Source organism: Copidosoma floridanum, unplaced genomic scaffold (assembly GCF_036245765.1).
Source record: "Copidosoma floridanum isolate Cflo_tuat_1 unplaced genomic scaffold, Cflo_Japanese_pri ptg000014l, whole genome shotgun sequence".
Classification (NCBI taxonomy): domain Eukaryota; kingdom Metazoa; phylum Arthropoda; class Insecta; order Hymenoptera; family Encyrtidae; genus Copidosoma; species Copidosoma floridanum.
Genome location: NW_028321891.1, coordinates 6,850,902 through 6,868,338, shown reverse-complemented (window position 1 = coordinate 6,868,338; position 17,437 = coordinate 6,850,902). Strand labels below are relative to the sequence as shown.

Below are 17,437 nucleotides of genomic sequence, written 5' to 3'. Positions count from 1 at the left end.
TCGGGAGAAAGTATTAACAAGTTTTAGATTCTCGTTTTTGCGAGTATGGGTATTTTTATACGTATAGAGGTGTATCTATTTGCTGAGCATTCAGCGAATTTCCCCGGCGTACGGACGCGTTTAGCGACCGTTTCACGCCCGGTTGGTTAACACTTTTCTTTTCTTTTTTTTTTTTTTTTTTCTTTTTTTCTTCCTCCACATTTTTTCATACATGTTCAAACGAGCCGTTCTTTTGAAATTCTTTTTAATAAAAGATCAAGGAAATAAAAATCATTTGGAAAAGTGGCAAAAAAAGAGATAGTATTACCGGAGTAAGGAAGACTTTTCCCCCGAGGGGAGGGAGTTTTTCTCAAGGACAGATTTTGTTGTTACATTTCCTAGAGCCATTATGCGCGCGTGTACAATACTTATACTTATCGTATTATGTAAAAACGCGTGTATTAAATGGCAAAGTATTTTAAATGAAAAGCCCCTTTCTTGCGTACGGGAGAACAAGAGGACGAGATGGTAATGCAAAACCTCCACGTTACTCGCGATGTGTATAAGTACACGAATGGTTTCTCAGCGTACAATATACACTCGCATGAGTCACTTAAATGCCATCAGCTATGTATAGCTCGTCAACATGTATTATATACACGCATATGGTAAGGAAGATGTGTATTATACTCGTACTCGAAGCGCAACAATTGTGTAACAGTTTGTGTGTTTGTGCGCGTACATAAGTATCATCAGGTTTTGTGAAATTCCAAGCTTTTTCTTTTACCCTTGCGTGTTTCGAAAAAATACCAATTCGACCTCATTAAGTCAAAATACTTGATCCGGTTAACGATGGGTCGCGAGAGGCAGAAAAATTCAAGTGTAAATAGGATTTTTGCCTAACAGGAGACTAATTTTTTTTCTTAATTTGTATTGAAAATGACTCAAGTGGCGTAGTGCTGTTATATTAATACTTCACCTTTCGTCCGGTACATAAACACACTGCACGGAAATTGATTACCGTGCACTCGAAAACAAAAATTAACCATCAGTACAGGATAAAATGTTGTAGTAATCATAAAACTAATAATAAAAAACTGCCATTTTTGTAATCGCAATCGCGTAAAATTAGTATTGCACGTTTATAATAATCGGAAAGTTGTCCAGCGCCACAAATGATTATAGCAGCAGTGATAATCAGCACGACGATTTTTTTAGCGCCAAGTTCCGCGTTGACCTTTTTTTCTTCTCTCTTTCAAGGATGCCGAGTTCACAAGATTCGTGTTTTGCAAACAAACGAAACGTAGCATTAAATTCCATTACGTGATGCGCGTGGACATGTGCCCCATTATTTGCAAAACAGAGAGAGAGAGATATATATTTAAAGTATCCAAGCGCACTTGTCGAGTTCTCAATATTGTGAAAAAATATTTTTATCATTCGAACGCAGTTATAGGCACATGCACCAAAGAGAAAACAAAAGACGCGCGCTTTAAGGATAAATTTTCATCCACGCACTTGTAAAAACCAGTCGTTCAACCAAAAATAAATAGCGCCTCTCGCAGGCGACAATATAAATATTATTATCATGATTGTACATCGTTTGCATTCCATCGGTATGTATATATATATGCTCACCCGATTCCGGTGCACGTATGCTCGTGCCGCGTTGGTCCCCGAAAAGTCGCAGCTTCTTTTTGGCCCGCCTCGATGGCTTTTTTTACGGCACTTTGGTCGGACCTACCGCGCGATAACACATCATTATTGTTGTTTCTTCCACTTGGACACGCGCGTGCCGATTTTTTTTTTCGTCGTGCATGAAAAAATCGCGATCTCGGAAAAAGCCTATTACCGATCCACGGGGGAAATAACGCGATCGATGCGACTTGGAGTATTGAAAAATTACGTGCGTGCGCGACGGGGCTCGCGGCCTACTTGAAAAGCTGCGCCTCTCCTACGTGTGTATATATATCTCTCGGAGCGGAGCGCGAGCCGCACCTCCTCCTCCTCCTCTTCCCTCTTCGTCTCGTCGACGTATCATATGCACTCTCCTCTTCGCGCAGTTATTTGGTCTATTAAGGTAAAACGCCCAATACTTGGACAAAACTGAAATTCAGACCGATACTTGGACAGTGGAAAATCAGTCATTGTAGCAAATAAAAAAGAGATATTTTAAAAAACGTAATAGATTAATATTGCTATGATTATTATTGATGATATACTTGAATTTTTAAAAAAATTTCAGCAACATTTAATACATGCGAATGATTCTAAATTTCACCGTAGGCGCCATAAGACTGCGATAATTTTTCTCCGTTTTCTATGATTTTGATAATAGGTAATGCTCGTTAAAATTAATCCAATGCATTTGTATAAATGCTGTATGGTATTATTTTACAACTTTTACATTAATTAACAATATTTCTAATGTAATCGTGGACAAAAAAAATTTTTATAATGTAAAATTAGCTGTCCAAGTACACCTCACGATTTCGTAGTAGTTGGACAGACGTGGAGCTCTTGTCCAACTTCAGGTCATAGGCACAAAAACGTCGTAGCCAGTACATGGACATACAATCAAAGTTGTTTACCTTTTAACGTAGTTAATCTTTTATGCGAATTTTTTAAACAAAAGTGTATAAAAAGTGAAGTACTTTGTAGAAAAAAAACACTTTACTAATCAGTTTTGTTGTTAAGGGGTGCACCGCTTTAAGAAAATTGTTTTTTCAACATTTTTAAAAGTTAACCTCCAATTCACTGTAAATACAGATGAAGTATGGGTTCTGAAAAGAGGAAAAATGTTTTTAAAAAAATATAAAATAATGAAAAAGAACAAAAGTGGAGGTCATACAACAAAAACAAAAAAGAAAAGTAAGAAAAATTATAGTCTTATTAAAAATAAATCTTAAATAACAAAATTAAAAAAAAAACAGTAAAATTGGTTTTACACTATCTCACTGATAGAATAATTGAAAAAACTGAGTACCGAGGTGAGAGCTTAATTGAGTTGGATAATTCGTTTGCTATTGAAGAGATGCAGTTCCTTCTAAAGAAAATTCAAATCAAGAAGGAGAAGTGCGATTCCTCACAATTGAAAATGTTGAAAATCAAAATGCACCCTGAGGGATTTATCTTGCATTTAATAAATTATTTTTGGAAAAAAGATTAATAATTTTACTTACGAATTTTACGTAATAAATTTGTTATTATTTATCCCCTTCGTTAACATTTTTTCGTTATAAGGTATTTATCTAAATACATACTTTAGTTTTAATAAGTACTTGTGCCTTATCGTAATTTATACAACTGTAAAATCGTTTAAGTTAGTATTGTCCAAGTACTGCTTTCCAACTTGTCCAAGTACTGCAGCATTGTCCAACTTTTGGTTTTCAAGGTTGTCCAACTACTACGACAGTCGAGAATGATTGTCCAACTACTCCGATAAGTTGACATGTTTTAAAATGTACGATAACTATTATTTAAGAGCTATTTTAAAACATTTTTTGTGTGTTATATAATCCTAAGGCATCCTAATTACAAGTAATTATTTAAAAAATATGGAAGTATTGCACATTAACTTCGGAATATGAGCGTTAAAATTAGTTTCGAAAAATCTGTCCAAGTATTGGGCGTTTTACCTTATGCCTATTTCTGAGGAATCCCTCGTTCCTTTTTTCCGATTTTCTAACAATTTTTCCGGTTTTTCTTTTTTTTTTTTTTTTTTTTTTTTCATGCACAATTTGAAAAGGCTGTCCAACGGGATTCGGGATTAATGACTTGATGCAGAAAAAAAACCTTTTTTTTTTACGTTATTGGAATACTTATAGGAGGAAGGGAAATTTTTATTTAGTTTTTCGCGAGGTGACATTAATTATACTTGACGGTCTGCCATTTGATTATCGTGTGCACCTAACGTGTCAATATAATAAGTATATGTGAGTGAAAGGAGGGAAGGAAAAACGCTTTGATCTGTTAAAGTAGGTTTCTGTGAGAAATATGTACACGTTATACTTCTGGGTAAATAAGATTGAGAGATCATCGATGTATCTATCTGGTGTATTAATTTTATTGAGTGAAAAAAATTGCACGGGTGATTTTTCGATACCCGTCTTATTTAAATAAATAAATAAATAAATATATGTATATTACATTTGAAAATCAATTTAAACATCGGCTTTTTTGTGCTACATTGATTGCAATGTCTATACTGTACAAATTGAGATTCGCCCTTAAGTAATTCACATGACGCTTACAATCTCCTCAAAGGTCGTAACTTTTGATGTTGGCTTGATTGTGTTGTTTTTTCGATATTTATCCACAGTTTCATTTTACTTACAAAAAATCGTAGGACAAATTATTTACATTCATCAACAACCATACCTATGATTGTAATTAAATTTACAGATCGGAAATTTTTTTTTTTTTTCTTTATTGCAACTACCATTCAGATATTAAAAACCCCCTACGTTCATTGTCTGTTTGATAAGAAAAATGACTGTGTATGTCATATGGATTGCATTTCCATAAAACACGCTTTGATAATCAATATTCTTATCAAACAATTTTATATAAATTTATGCACAGTGCAATTATCTTAGAAAGGTAATAGCAAATTTTCAACAATTTTTCACTATCTACATCGAACTTTGAGTTTTCAATCGATACTTAAAGACTAAATTATCGTCTAGTTAACTCATTTTTACCTAAATGCTTTTCTGGTTGGATGATAAAAACTTTCCACACTTTACCGCAGTTTGCATGGTCATCTTGTAGCAAATAATTCTTCATTGGCAGAAGTAAATGTTCGTAAGGATCCATGTGGATTTGGTATTCCTCCATTGCTGAGTAAATTGCTTTAAATGGTGGCTGTTTTTCCGAATGAAAAGTTCCTCTAGAGCCATGAAGTACTAAGGCACCTTCTTTTTCTGCTTCTGAGCAAACAGACATATACATGCAGTGATCGGGTCTATAATTGTACCTACAGGAGTACACGTGCAACTTTTCAGGATGATAGTGAAAAATTATATTGATGATATCTTGGTCACCCCAAGTGATTTTCAGTCTGTATTCCTTGTGGATGGGTATCACATACTGAATCCACTTGAATTCTCTCATTCTAGTCAGATTCATCAGCATCACTCCAGAATTTACTCCTAATTTTCCATAGTAGGGATGTCTTGCAAAACGATTGTACCATCCAGTATTGGGATCTTCGTGCTCTGGACTCAGAGCAGCCAGCTGACTACTATTCATTTTTTCAAATTCATCCCAAACATCTTCTGGAGGAGTGAGAAACAAAGTATCAGTGTCAACATACAATACTGCATCAGTATCATTGAGCACACTCTGCAACAGTCAAAGTACAAATCTTTTATATTATTTCGTGATTTTAAAAGTAATAAAAACAGTTAGTTAAATTTACCGGAAGAAACAGCCTTTGTGCTGCACAAGGTTTAAATAGCTTTCTCCACATAGTGACATCAGCAATGTCGGGAAAAGTAACAGGCCTCACGACAAAGTTGAATGTCTTGTTAACAATCTGCTTCCACTCTGTGAGTTTTTCATGAAAAGCAGGTATAAGAGCATAATCTGAGATCACAATAAATCGTAATGGCCTTTTGGAAAAAACTAGAGCAGATTTCAGCATTGTGAGCGACTCGTCCAGCCGGTTAATGCCACAGGCAACCACACAAATGACAACCTCACCTCCCATGCTTTTGCTGGCTGGTTTTTTTGTTGGCTCATGATTGATTTTATTCAATACTTGAGTTTGATAATTAAAAAGAATAAAGAGAGCACCAAAACTAAGTATCAAGAGCAACAGCCGCCAGGGAGATTTCATACTTTTATCTATAGCTGCATTCTTCAAATAAATAAAATTTTTCTACTGTAAATATAGAGATTTCAAGTCCACTTCAGATCATATTAATTAAATAATAGTACAAGGTGAGAAATCTTAAAGTATGACTTAAAAATTTTTTCAAATAATAAATTTTAATCAAATAGGATAACACAATTGCACACAAACTTTCCTGGTTTTTTGATAATTTTACTGATGTTTTTCAAACTCAACTAATATTCAGTAAGTGTTTATTTTATGAATCTTCAAATACTGTATATGGTTTAACAAAGTTTTTAAGTAACTTTTCAACGTTTTGACAGTTCAGATAATACTTGACAAAAACGTTACACACACAAACAACGTTTGAAGTCCAATGAGAGAAAGGCTCTCCATTGATTTGCAACAGCAATGCTGAAGATTTGTTTATTTATTCTCATTTCTTTCAGTGTTATTGTTATTTTTGTGACAACCTCAGCTGTGTGGGGTGGTCAAGGGTTATTGGGTTATTGGTTTAATCTTTAAGGCTCCTTCTCATGCTGCACTTTTGGTCCAATTCCGGCTTGCCATTTTATGTGAAGTAGACTTGTTGAAATTGCTAAAAATTGAAAACAAAAACAAACAATTCAGTGAATATTGTTTACTGAAAACTGAATAAATCAAATTAGGTATTTTAAAGTTAGAATATACCTACCTTATTTATGAATAATTGAAATAATTAAAATAATACAAAATTTAATTTATACAAGTTGTTTTGATTTGATTTTCCGTCAAAAACACTTTTTTTTGTTTGACATTAAGCATAACATCAAGAAAATATTCAAATATTTAATGTATATAACATACAGATTTTGTAAAAGGCACAAATGTGCTGTAAGAAAATCCATGTGATTTGATAATTTTGAATCCAGGCGCCTTTTTTCTTCTCACGGTCGATGATCGATGAACAATCGATATATTTACATACGCGCATTATCAGTGCACTTCAGTTGGCTTTAACACAGCATGCTGCGATGCTGCAGTAAGCACTAAAGCAACATTGAACTGTCTAAAATTTATGAGCTCCCCTTTTACAACAAACCATCAGTGCATGTGTAAAAATTAGAGCTTTTCAAATAGATAGACAATGTCTCAAATTAACTCATTTTCGGAAACATAAACAATTGCAGTGTTAGTAGTCGTAGAACGCAAAAAAACCTATTTTTAGCGGAAGCAGTGGCACACGAAAACTAAGAAACAATTACACGATGGACGCTTCGATCTTCTTCATCTAGGCTAATTAAGCCACGGTAACAAATACTCTGGTTGTTGCTGATCATACGAAGAGTAGATACAATGATGCCAGTGATTTCCACGTGGCAAAAGTGTACTTGATAACTGTGCTCCAGATATGATTTGAGGTGACCCTCGCTGTTTGTGATTCGTGGTGTATTGCGTATATTTATATAGACATATCTTCAACGATCGCACAAACCCCCGACCCAATGTTTGTCGAGTCAATGAAAAGAGCCGTATTTTTACACAAGTGGTCGTAATATTGATAAACAAAAAAGTCAACTATAGCTGCACAACCTGAAAACAAAGTAAAGGTGTACGATACTCGAGGAGGACTCTTATGGATGCCGTCCACCACTCCACCGTTCCCGTCGCCGCTGTCGTCGTCGTCGAGAAAATTATTATGCTTCGGAGCAAGAGGTGGTGATTGAGGCTCCCGGTGAGGAATACGAGGAAAGCCTGCAGCAGCACGAGAACAGCAGCAGTAGCCACGGTAGTCGACATCTCCTACGTGGACTACCCTCGTTTCTCGCACGCTCGTTTAGAAAAGTGTCAAAGGTCAGTGTCATGAATACTTGGGGTACCCGCGTTATGCAATGAGTACCTATCATGTATACATACAAAATCTCCTCGATTACGCGTGCATTGCAAAATTTTTGTTTGACCCAAAAACGTTGTTTTTAATGCCAAGAGAGCCTACATGTATATTGTATACATATATAGGTACAGCTTCAGCGATGGATTTCGCGTGTGCAGTTTTAAGCCTCTTTGCATTCACCTTGGGCCTAATATTTATCTTTTAGATGAGTAAGCAGCTCTTGGAAATATTTATCAATGCTGTTTTATAGCCACTTTTTTCATACATTTATTATCTGTCTCTCTTGTCAGTACTTTAGGGCAGCACTTTCTTCTTTCTTATTTACACTTTAGGAGTGATTACATTCTTACTTGTTTATGTTTTATTGCACTTTTTTTTTTTTTTTTTTTTTTTTTGTGCTCCATTAGTTGCTTCAGAACATGTTTTTCAATAGTTAAAACTTTTTTGTTTTGTTTTAGAGTACAAAGATGTGGTATTTGATTTTTAAAGTCCAAGTTTTCATGCAGTATTACTGTGAATGATCTTGCCAAAATTTTTGCAAAGTAGGTCGTCAGTGTAGAATAATCCAACTGTGATGCATAAATTAGAATATACTTCTATTTTTAAATGGAAGATCTCTTTCAAAATCACTCTTTTGAAATAATTTAATTAATATTGAAAATATAAAAATTAAGTGCGTTCATTATAATAAATCATAAATACAAATATAAATAGTAAACTTAATAACTTATTTTGCAAACTGTCACAATCAATGCTATCACAGTTCAGCTGATATAATGGGTTCACTAAACTCTGATAACAACACGTCAAACAAGTACAATTGCGTTCTCTTCAAGATTAGATTTTATTAGTTAAAGCTATACCAAGTGTTAAACTACATGGCACTTGAACATCAAAATCTTTGAAATAAACTGATGATCATAGGATACAATAAAGCTAAAACTGAAAATAAAGAATGTGTAAAACGTATGAAAAGATCTTGTATTATTCAACAGATAGACTCAGTGTGGGGTTGGGCGTCGCCCCCGCTGCGCCTCCAGGTAGCCGCCGCCGGGGGGGCTCGTGGAGCACTGGGGCCGGGGAGCGCGGCCCATCACCAGTCTGCCACCTCGTCGCAGCAGAGGATGGGCGAGATGGTTGTTGATCGCGCTCCCTCGCCGGCAAGGCTCAGTCACACCTCGGAGAAGCATCCACGCGGCCTTCTGGGCGAGCTCGCGGCTCTCCGACGACACCGCGAGCTCTGCGATGTCGTCCTCAACGTCGGCAACAGAAAGATCTTTTGTCACCGGGTCATACTCTCCGCGTGCAGTCCGTACTTCAGGTTGGTATTTCAAGCAGTTTTATGGTACACCTAACAAAATTACAATCAAAATTTCGGATCGGTAAGCACGCTCAATTGTAAAAATAATGGCCACCACACTAACTTGAATATAGAGTGTCAATTGTTTTTGTACCTTCTGATTACGTATTAAAATTTCTCTGCAATTATTGTAATAAAAGAAAAAACGTGAGTGCGCAAAAGTGGCGCATGAATAAAATCGACGAGATACAACGTTCTTTAACTACTCGTGTTTTTGCAGAGCCATGTTCACGGGCGAGCTGGCTGAGTCACGCCAGACCGAGGTGACCATTCGTGATATCGACGAGATCGCTATGGAGCTGTTGATCGACTTTTGCTACACGGCCCGCATCGACATCGAGGAGGCAAACGTCCAAACACTCTTGCCCGCTGCCTGTCTGCTACAGCTCGCCGAGATCCAGGACATGTGCTGCGAGTTCCTCAAGCGGCAGCTCGACCCGTCCAACTGCCTGGGCATCCGCGCGTTCGCCGACACGCACGCCTGCCGGGAGCTTTTACGCATCGCCGACAAGTTCACGCAGCACAACTTCCAGGAGGTCATGGAGAGCGAGGAGTTCTTGCTTCTACCTGTCAGCCAGCTCGTCGACATAATATCGTCGGACGAGCTGAATGTCCGCACCGAGGAGCAGGTTTTCAACGCCGTGATGAACTGGGTCAAGTACAATGTCTCGGAGCGCCGACAGCACTTGGCTCAGGTTCTCCAACACGTGCGTCTGCCTTTGCTGAGTCCAAAATTTCTCGTGGGCACGGTAGGCTCGGATCTACTGGTGCGCTCGGACGACGCGTGTCGGGATCTCGTTGACGAGGCTAAGAACTACCTGCTACTGCCTCAGGAACGGCCGCTCATGCAGGGCCCAAGGACGCGGCCTCGGAAGCCCACTCGCCGGGGGGAGGTACGTGCTTGCAATTTTTTCCTTTGCACTGTTAAAAACTATCATTACTTTTCATGATTTCATTATCTCATAACATCATCTGCAATGGTACTTGATGAATTTCAGGTATTATTTGCGGTGGGTGGCTGGTGCTCGGGTGACGCAATCGCAAGCGTCGAACGATTCGATCCCAATACGTCAGACTGGAAAATGGTCGCACCGATGAGTAAACGCAGGTGTGGGGTTGGAGTAGCAGTTCTAAACGACCTGCTTTACGCTGTTGGTGGGCATGATGGCCAAAGTTATTTGAATAGCATCGAGAGGTACGACCCACAGACGAATCAATGGTCTTGCGACGTAGCACCAACGACTTCCTGCCGGACGAGCGTTGGTGTTGCTGTACTTGATGGTTTTTTGTACGCCGTGGGTGGACAGGACGGTGTTCAATGCCTGAACCATGTCGAGAGGTAGATGAAGAATTTTTGTGCAACAAATAATCCCTGTTTACTTTATGTCCGAAAAATTGAAATCTATCAATGTTTTTTTGCAGATACGATCCAAAAGAAAACAAATGGTCCAAAGTGTCGCCCATGACGACGAGACGTCTAGGCGTTGCCGTAGCCGTACTCGGTGGTTTCCTTTACGCCATTGGTGGATCTGATGGCCAATCACCACTCAACACGGTCGAGCGATACGACCCGCGGCAGAATAAGTGGTCCCAGGTTTCGCCGATGTCAACGAGACGAAAGCACCTGGGCTGCGCTGTCTTTAATAACTTAATCTACGCAGTGGGCGGCAGAGATGACTGCATGGAATTATCTAGTGCAGAGCGTTACAATCCACATACAAACTCCTGGAGCCCGATTGTCGCTATGACCTCTAGGAGGAGCGGAGTAAGTACTTTATAATTTTTCGCGAATATGTGTATATGCTTTTTCTTAGTTGTAATTAAAAATAAAATTAAAAATTAATTGCTCTGTCTCGCAGGTTGGTCTGGCAGTCGTGAATGGTCAGCTATACGCAGTGGGTGGTTTCGATGGCACAGCCTACTTAAAGACGATCGAGGTTTACGATCCAGAACAGAATCAGTGGCGATTGTGCGGCTGCATGAACTACAGACGTCTTGGCGGTGGCGTTGGCGTGATGCGAGCGCCTCAGACAGAAAATTATCTTTGGTAGCTCAGGCCCCCCAGTTCAGCTGGTGGCTCCTGCTCGGCTGAAATAATCACGACCACGGCAGCAACGACACCTCTCACGACGCCTGTGACCCCAGTTACACCTGTGACACCGCCCGCACCGATATCGGCTCCTCTGCAGCCCAATAACTCAACCAACACGAGGAAGCGTTACAGACGATCGATGAGCATCATTTAATATTTGCTGGTTGGACTGCTGTGCACAGTTTTGGTCGTGCGCGTGCACGTGCGTGTATCCGCGATAACACAAACTTTTTGAAGACGCTAAAGACGTATAGCCATCGTTTACGTCGATGAACTCTTAAAAAAAGTGCATTTGTCTTTGACTGTAATTTAGTATTGATTTTAAAATTTTGTCCAGTTTGTTGATTCTTATTATCTTGTGAAAAAAGAATTTTATTTCAACCTTCTCAAATCTCGTTTAAATACTTTACTTTGTCTTTTTATCAAATTTATTTACTGTGATGACATATGGTGACATACTCCTTAAAACATTTTCAATTACATACCACTGTCAATTTTTTTTTTTTAGAAAAAAATGTTTAACTTCTTGGTACGTGTTCTGCTCATAGTTGTCTTGTTAGAGTTTATTAACAAGGTTTGAGGAATTTAATGAATTGATGACTCAAGAAACGGCTAATTTAACATCTAACCAGTGTACAGACATAAGAAGAATGCACATGTGTTCTCGTGGTGAAATTTTAGACTGTCATTAGATTTTACTGGAATAACAAACTATTATTTAAGCATATACATATATTTTTATAAAGGTCTTTATTTAATTTTATATGTTATTATTTTTTTACTGTTATTATTTCCATTCGAATTGTTGATTTTTAGATGAATTTTATAAATTCTTTCGATCAATACTTTCGTTATTTGTGTTTGTAAAATCATTCCTGATGTCAAAACATCTGTGTCTTGAAAATTTCACCAAAGGATCTTTGTTTATAAAACAGCTTCAATCTTGTGTGATTAAACTATTGTAATTATGTAATAATCGTAATGCCAAAATCTTGCTTAAAAGAATGAGAGAATTAAAATATGCATGTATACCACTAGCTAATGTGAATCTGTGTTCAGTAAAAAAAAAAGTCAATCACATTGTAACAAAACAAGTAAAGCTGTGCTAAACCAAATTAGAAAAAAATTTGGGTCGTAGAATTAGCGAGCACCAGTTATTGAACTATTGTCGTAAGTATAATGTTAACGCAAACGAAGAACATTAACCTTTCTAATTTAGGCTCCTAGTTACGCAAATGTATGTATACACATTTTTAAAAAAAGCCGCATAATGTCAAGTTTGAGTGCACCCAGTCGCGAAATAATTTAAATGATCAATTAGTTTTGAATGTCAGACAAGCATCTCAGTACGTAAATTAACTGTAAAAAATATTTCAAAGTACTAAACATATTCAACAAACGTTTATGAAAAGAAAAAAAACATTGCGCGTAAAGCACACAAGTTTTTTAAGTTTGTATTATATGCTGCCTGTAAATGATAAATTGATTTTGTATATAATTGAAAAAATATATTGTTGAAATCAACTTCAATCTTCGTTTTTATACACCCTTTCTTTGTACGTCCTAAAGAAGGTCATTGAGATACGTATAGAATATACAGTGCCACTAGCAGGCTAGGGAATTTTTGCAGTACTATCACTACATCACTAGCGCTAGTAAAAGAGTTGTGTGGGTGGGGGAATAACTCAGAATAAGTCGGGGTCGGGGGAAAATGAATACCCAGTAGATGGCGCTGACTATAAAATACTGAGTCGGTAATGATAGATAGTACCGATACCGACTGACCGGTCAGTCGGCCGATTAAATAGGAATTATAGTACAGCATGTATATATAGTAATATTACCTATAGTTAGTAGTGTATACAGGCCAGCGTAACGCTGCGGTACAGGCTTTGGCTTTCTAACAAAGCAGTAAGCGTCGTCGTCGTCTGTCATTAATTCACTCATTGGAATAAACAAATAGATTTTCTAATGTTCGTTTCTCCACGAGATATACCTCAACGTCGATCGGTACGCTTTTATAAAAAAAAAACTCCGATTTCAATGAAAAAGTAACATAATTCGTGAGGTTACTTTAGAGTGACATGTACGTTGAGTGATATTTTTAAGTAAACATTATCGAGTTGATTGTGCAGTGCTACGGCGCTAACCGATGCGAGAGCTACGTTTTTTTGCTGACTAACGCGAGTAATTGACAATTATGGAAAAAGAGGTGATGGAGGTGAGCAGCGAAACTGCTCCAGCCGAGGAGAATCAGGAGGCTAAAAAGGAACCCACGCCACAGGCTCCTTTGCCAATAGTTAGGGTGCCCGTTAAACATACCAACCTGGGCATTAGAAGTCCTGCTATGTACGTTAAAAAGATGTTTTTTTCTTATCATTGCAATTTTACAGGGATTTTGTTTTTTCAGGGACATGAGCACCATGGTAGAATTGACGTCTTTCAGTAATTTAGGCAAAATCCAGCCTTTTCTTGTCACTATTTCTGCAACTGCCGCTCTCCTCGTTGATCTCCACTGTCATCTTATGGATAAAGAAGTTTGTGGGTACTTGGGTGGATATTGGGACATTAATACGCACAGTATGATTTTTACTTTTTGATTTTATAGAAAAAATCGTCTTTGCCTACAAACTAACACATGTAAATACAGATTTGAGTATACTTGGTGCTTATCCCTGTCGCTATGCCGGTAAGGACAAGTCAGCAGCTGCAGCAGTTGAAACAGAAATATCGAAAGCTATGGAGTGGAAAAAAATGACTCTAGTTGGATGGTATCACTCTCATCCACGTTCACATGCATCTCCATCCTTGAGGGACGTAGATGCTCAGCTTGATTATCAAATTAAAATGAAGGGAGCTAGCGATAATGGCTATACTCCCTGTGTTGGTCTCATATGTTGTACGTAAAAATTTTGTAGAAATATCAGTAAAAATTTAGACATTTTAAAAATAAAAAAATAAATTTTTTTTTTCAGCCCCTTACAATACAGATGTCCACTGTTACGAGTCAAATTTTAATGTATTTTGGTCTATGCCACCACCAGAGAATAGGCCTCACGAATACCCTAGGCCAATGCTTCTTAGTTATACTTTAACGCAAGAACAATTTATTTCACAAGATGTTCTTGAAGAAATCGTAAGTCAGTGACTTGAAAGAATAATTAAAACGTATTTCCAAAAATTACCTACAAAAATGACTCTGTTTTTAGAAAAAGTGCATTGAATACTACAAGTTGGACGGCGGAATTGATTTTACCTCGAAATTCAATGAAAACGTTACTTACTTGGAGAGATTAAAGGTAAGAAATGTCACAGTGGGCTCTAAAATACTTTATTTTAAACGTGCTATAATTTTCAGAATTCGCTAGCAGCCAAGCTTCCAGGCCGAAACAACCGAACAAACGACTCGTACTGGGAACTAATCAAAGAAATGGTTGCGCCGGGCTTCAATGATGGTACGGAATCTACGTTCACGAACATGAAGTTCCCATTGATCAACGATCCTGTCTCGCAAACCATCAGCGCAGCTCCAGCAACTAACGTCTTCCTTACGCCAGTCAACTTCAAGCCGGAAAACTCCATATCGGCCGTTCAAAAGGCTTACGCTCTGCAGCAGCAAGCCGAGAATGCTTCCGAGAACAACCACGTTAAGGAAACGAATTCTTCGGCGAAAACTTCGCCTCACCTAATCAGCACACCGGAGAGCATCCCAACCTTCCGTACTGGCGAACTGACCGTGTCGCTCAAGAACTCGAAGAACGATTACGACTACAGTCATACGGACTTTACAAAAGTCGAATCAATGGGTAAGGGTCGAAACGACTACACGCTCGCCGATCTAGCGCAGCCAATGAAGTTCCCAGACCTCGCCAAACTAGCGAACTTCTCTCCAGCCGAATTCGCCAAGCTCACCGATTTTTCGCTGAACGACTTCACTAAAGCCGCTGCAGCCGCGACCTCGTCCGCATACATGCGCAACATCGCAAACTTGTTTGGCGGCAGTCCACTGCTCGGTGGCAGCAAAGGCATGTCAGAGCCACCCTTGCCTCCACCCCCGCCACCGCCGGAAAGAAACGACCGAAGATCCGCGTCTAATGACTATCCGGAAATAATAGCGTTCAAGCCGCCAAACGCTTCCTCACCAGCTCCGATAAAGGAGTCGAGGAACTCGTCAACCATCAGTATTTCCTCCGAAGATTACTCCGTGCCGGAAAAGAAATGCAAAATTTCGCTATCTGTGGCGGAGGCGATGGATACCTCGGAGGATCTGTCAATGTCCAGCTCAAAGACTGATTATGGCACTTCGTTGAATATGTCGACAAAGAGCAAACATCACCAGACAATTGACTCCGGAGAGTCGCTCGATTTGACGAAGGAGCGGCAATAGCAGAGCTAAGTGAGCGCCAAAGTCCGACTTTACCGGCCCTTTGATTTATAAATACACTGGCGTGATTGCTTGTCGTTGATCTGAACATTTTGATGAATCGTTGATTTGAATGAAGGAGTAGCCAGTGAAGGATGAGGAATCACGTGTAATCGCCGCACGTTGTGAAACAAGAAATGTTTTAATTGACGACCAAAGTGGAACTGATAATCAATGAGCAAAGTTGTCAGAATAACGATACACATGTGCTGATAAATCAAAGTGTCGGTAAAATTTGGACTGTATAGCACTTCGGATACATCGAACCAATGCCTAAAGTGAAATTTTGAACTTTGTCTTGGGCAAAAACTCTTTCTCAACATTTGTGTATATAAGTTTTTTTACAGACGAATCATCAACGCCTTCAACTTTTTCACATTAGTGAAAACGTTCACGTTTTTTCTCTCAAGTCGGCAAAGATAAGAGAAATTTTAGTACTTAACTCAATAATTAAATCGAACAAATCGTTCCCTGTATAGTATAAAATGATCAATTTTTTTTAATGCAATGATTTTTTATTCATTGTTTTTTTTTTTCAAGTATTATTTTTTACCTCGGTGAAATAGCACGTTATTACGGCAGCTTATTTTTTTTTATTTCATGACATCTAACTATTGTGATACAAACCGCGTGGATCTCGTTTTTTTTTTTTTCTCTTGAGGTAGAACATCATGATCAACGATAACTACTTTTATTATAGTATTCATTTTTTAAAACGTTAAATTGATAATTTAATTTTTTTGATTTTCTGGTAATTTTTGCCAAACGATTCAAAACATTAATTCGTATCGTATTTCGCAACTTAATAAATAAATACTATAAGGATGTACAAGTATTACTTGAATGTAAATGAGACAATTTGAGCTGAATTACAAGGTAACAGACGGAAAATGTCCAATAAGTCTTGTAAACAATTTGTGAAATAATGAAAATTATTTCTCCCTAATTGTAAATATAACACACACGTGTAAAATCATCATGAACTTTGAAAATAATGATTATTCAACAATACTCATTCTCATGTGTGACATGGAAAATGAAAAAAATTAGAAGCTCGTGTACACTTTGCGAAGTATTTCTTAAATGCCAATTTAAAAAAAAAAAAAAAAAGCATAGCATCGTTAACGGTATGATAAATCCTTAAACTATATACTTAGTACTCGATACTAAAGAGGTCACTCATTTTAGGACAAAGAATCGGCAACCTTATATACAATATAAGAAACGAAAGATATGTAATATAGACTTATTAAAAGTATGAAGTGACTGTGCATTATTGTATATGTTTAGTTAAATAAACAAAAACAAAAAAAAAAGGATATTGACAAGAAACAATAAAACAGTATTTGTTCAATCGGCGATTTTCCATTTCTTTGGGACAATTTTCTCTCTACACAAGGTTCTCTTATCACGAATGCAAGTGGTGCCTCCGCACGTATGCATAGATATTATATACAGAACCCAAAAGTTGTCGCTTTCAGAGAAGCGCGTTAGCATAAATTGCATATCCGGATACACGGGGAGGTGAACGATCTATCGATGCGTATTCGACTTTTAAGAAATTGAATCTGAAACACGCGCCCTTTTTCTTTCTCCTTCTCTAATTGAAAAATCGGCAAAGTTAATAAACCAAAAAATCCTGCAGACCTTATGGATTCGTAGCCATAGCGATATTAAGTACATGCATATAGAAAGATCGGTAAGGACAGATACCGATCATGGATCCAAAACCCTCCCGATCGGCTGTTTAAGCCACCAAAAGCCGAGCCGTCGCGATCGCCTGGTCCCGCAGCCGAGCTAGAGCGCACTACGGGCCCAACCACCTCTCCTCTCGCACAATCACCTCTCGCGCGCTCACACACACACACGCG

The 17,437-nt window shown here is 38.0% G+C and overlaps 3 protein-coding genes across 4 annotated transcripts; 2 read left to right on the top strand and 1 right to left on the bottom strand.

Moving 5' to 3' along the window:
* Positions 1–4,160: 4,160 nt before the first annotated feature.
* Positions 4,161–6,050, bottom strand: shams (glucoside xylosyltransferase 1 shams). The gene is made up of 2 exons (XM_023391016.2): positions 5,402–6,050; positions 4,161–5,325 (listed from the first exon to the last, which is right to left on the bottom strand). The coding sequence occupies exons 1-2, from the start codon at positions 5,819–5,821 to the stop codon at positions 4,657–4,659; spliced, it is 1,089 nt and encodes a 362-aa protein (XP_023246784.2). The 5' UTR covers positions 5,822–6,050; the 3' UTR covers positions 4,161–4,656.
* Positions 6,051–6,826: 776 nt separating this feature from the next.
* dbo (Kelch-like protein diablo) lies at positions 6,827–12,600 on the top strand. 2 transcript variants are annotated; one of them, XM_014349984.3, is made up of 6 exons: positions 6,827–7,651; positions 8,687–9,012; positions 9,272–9,944; positions 10,050–10,390; positions 10,474–10,816; positions 10,911–12,600. In XM_014349984.3, exons 2-6 carry the CDS (start codon positions 8,816–8,818, stop codon positions 11,100–11,102), a joined length of 1,746 nt encoding a protein of 581 aa, XP_014205470.1. In that variant the 5' UTR covers positions 6,827–7,651; positions 8,687–8,815; the 3' UTR covers positions 11,103–12,600. The 2 variants fall into 2 exon arrangements, with proteins under 2 accessions (XP_014205470.1, XP_023246789.1); XM_023391021.2 differs by lacking the exon at positions 6,827–7,651 and having other exon boundaries at positions 8,681–9,012.
* Positions 12,601–13,068: 468 nt separating this feature from the next.
* Positions 13,069–16,791, top strand: LOC106638225 (uncharacterized). The gene is made up of 6 exons (XM_014351304.2): positions 13,069–13,492; positions 13,554–13,723; positions 13,794–14,042; positions 14,119–14,279; positions 14,353–14,442; positions 14,502–16,791. Exons 1-6 carry the CDS (start codon positions 13,344–13,346, stop codon positions 15,528–15,530), a joined length of 1,848 nt encoding a protein of 615 aa, XP_014206790.2. The 5' UTR covers positions 13,069–13,343; the 3' UTR covers positions 15,531–16,791.
* The last annotated feature ends 646 nt before the right edge of the window (positions 16,792–17,437 follow it).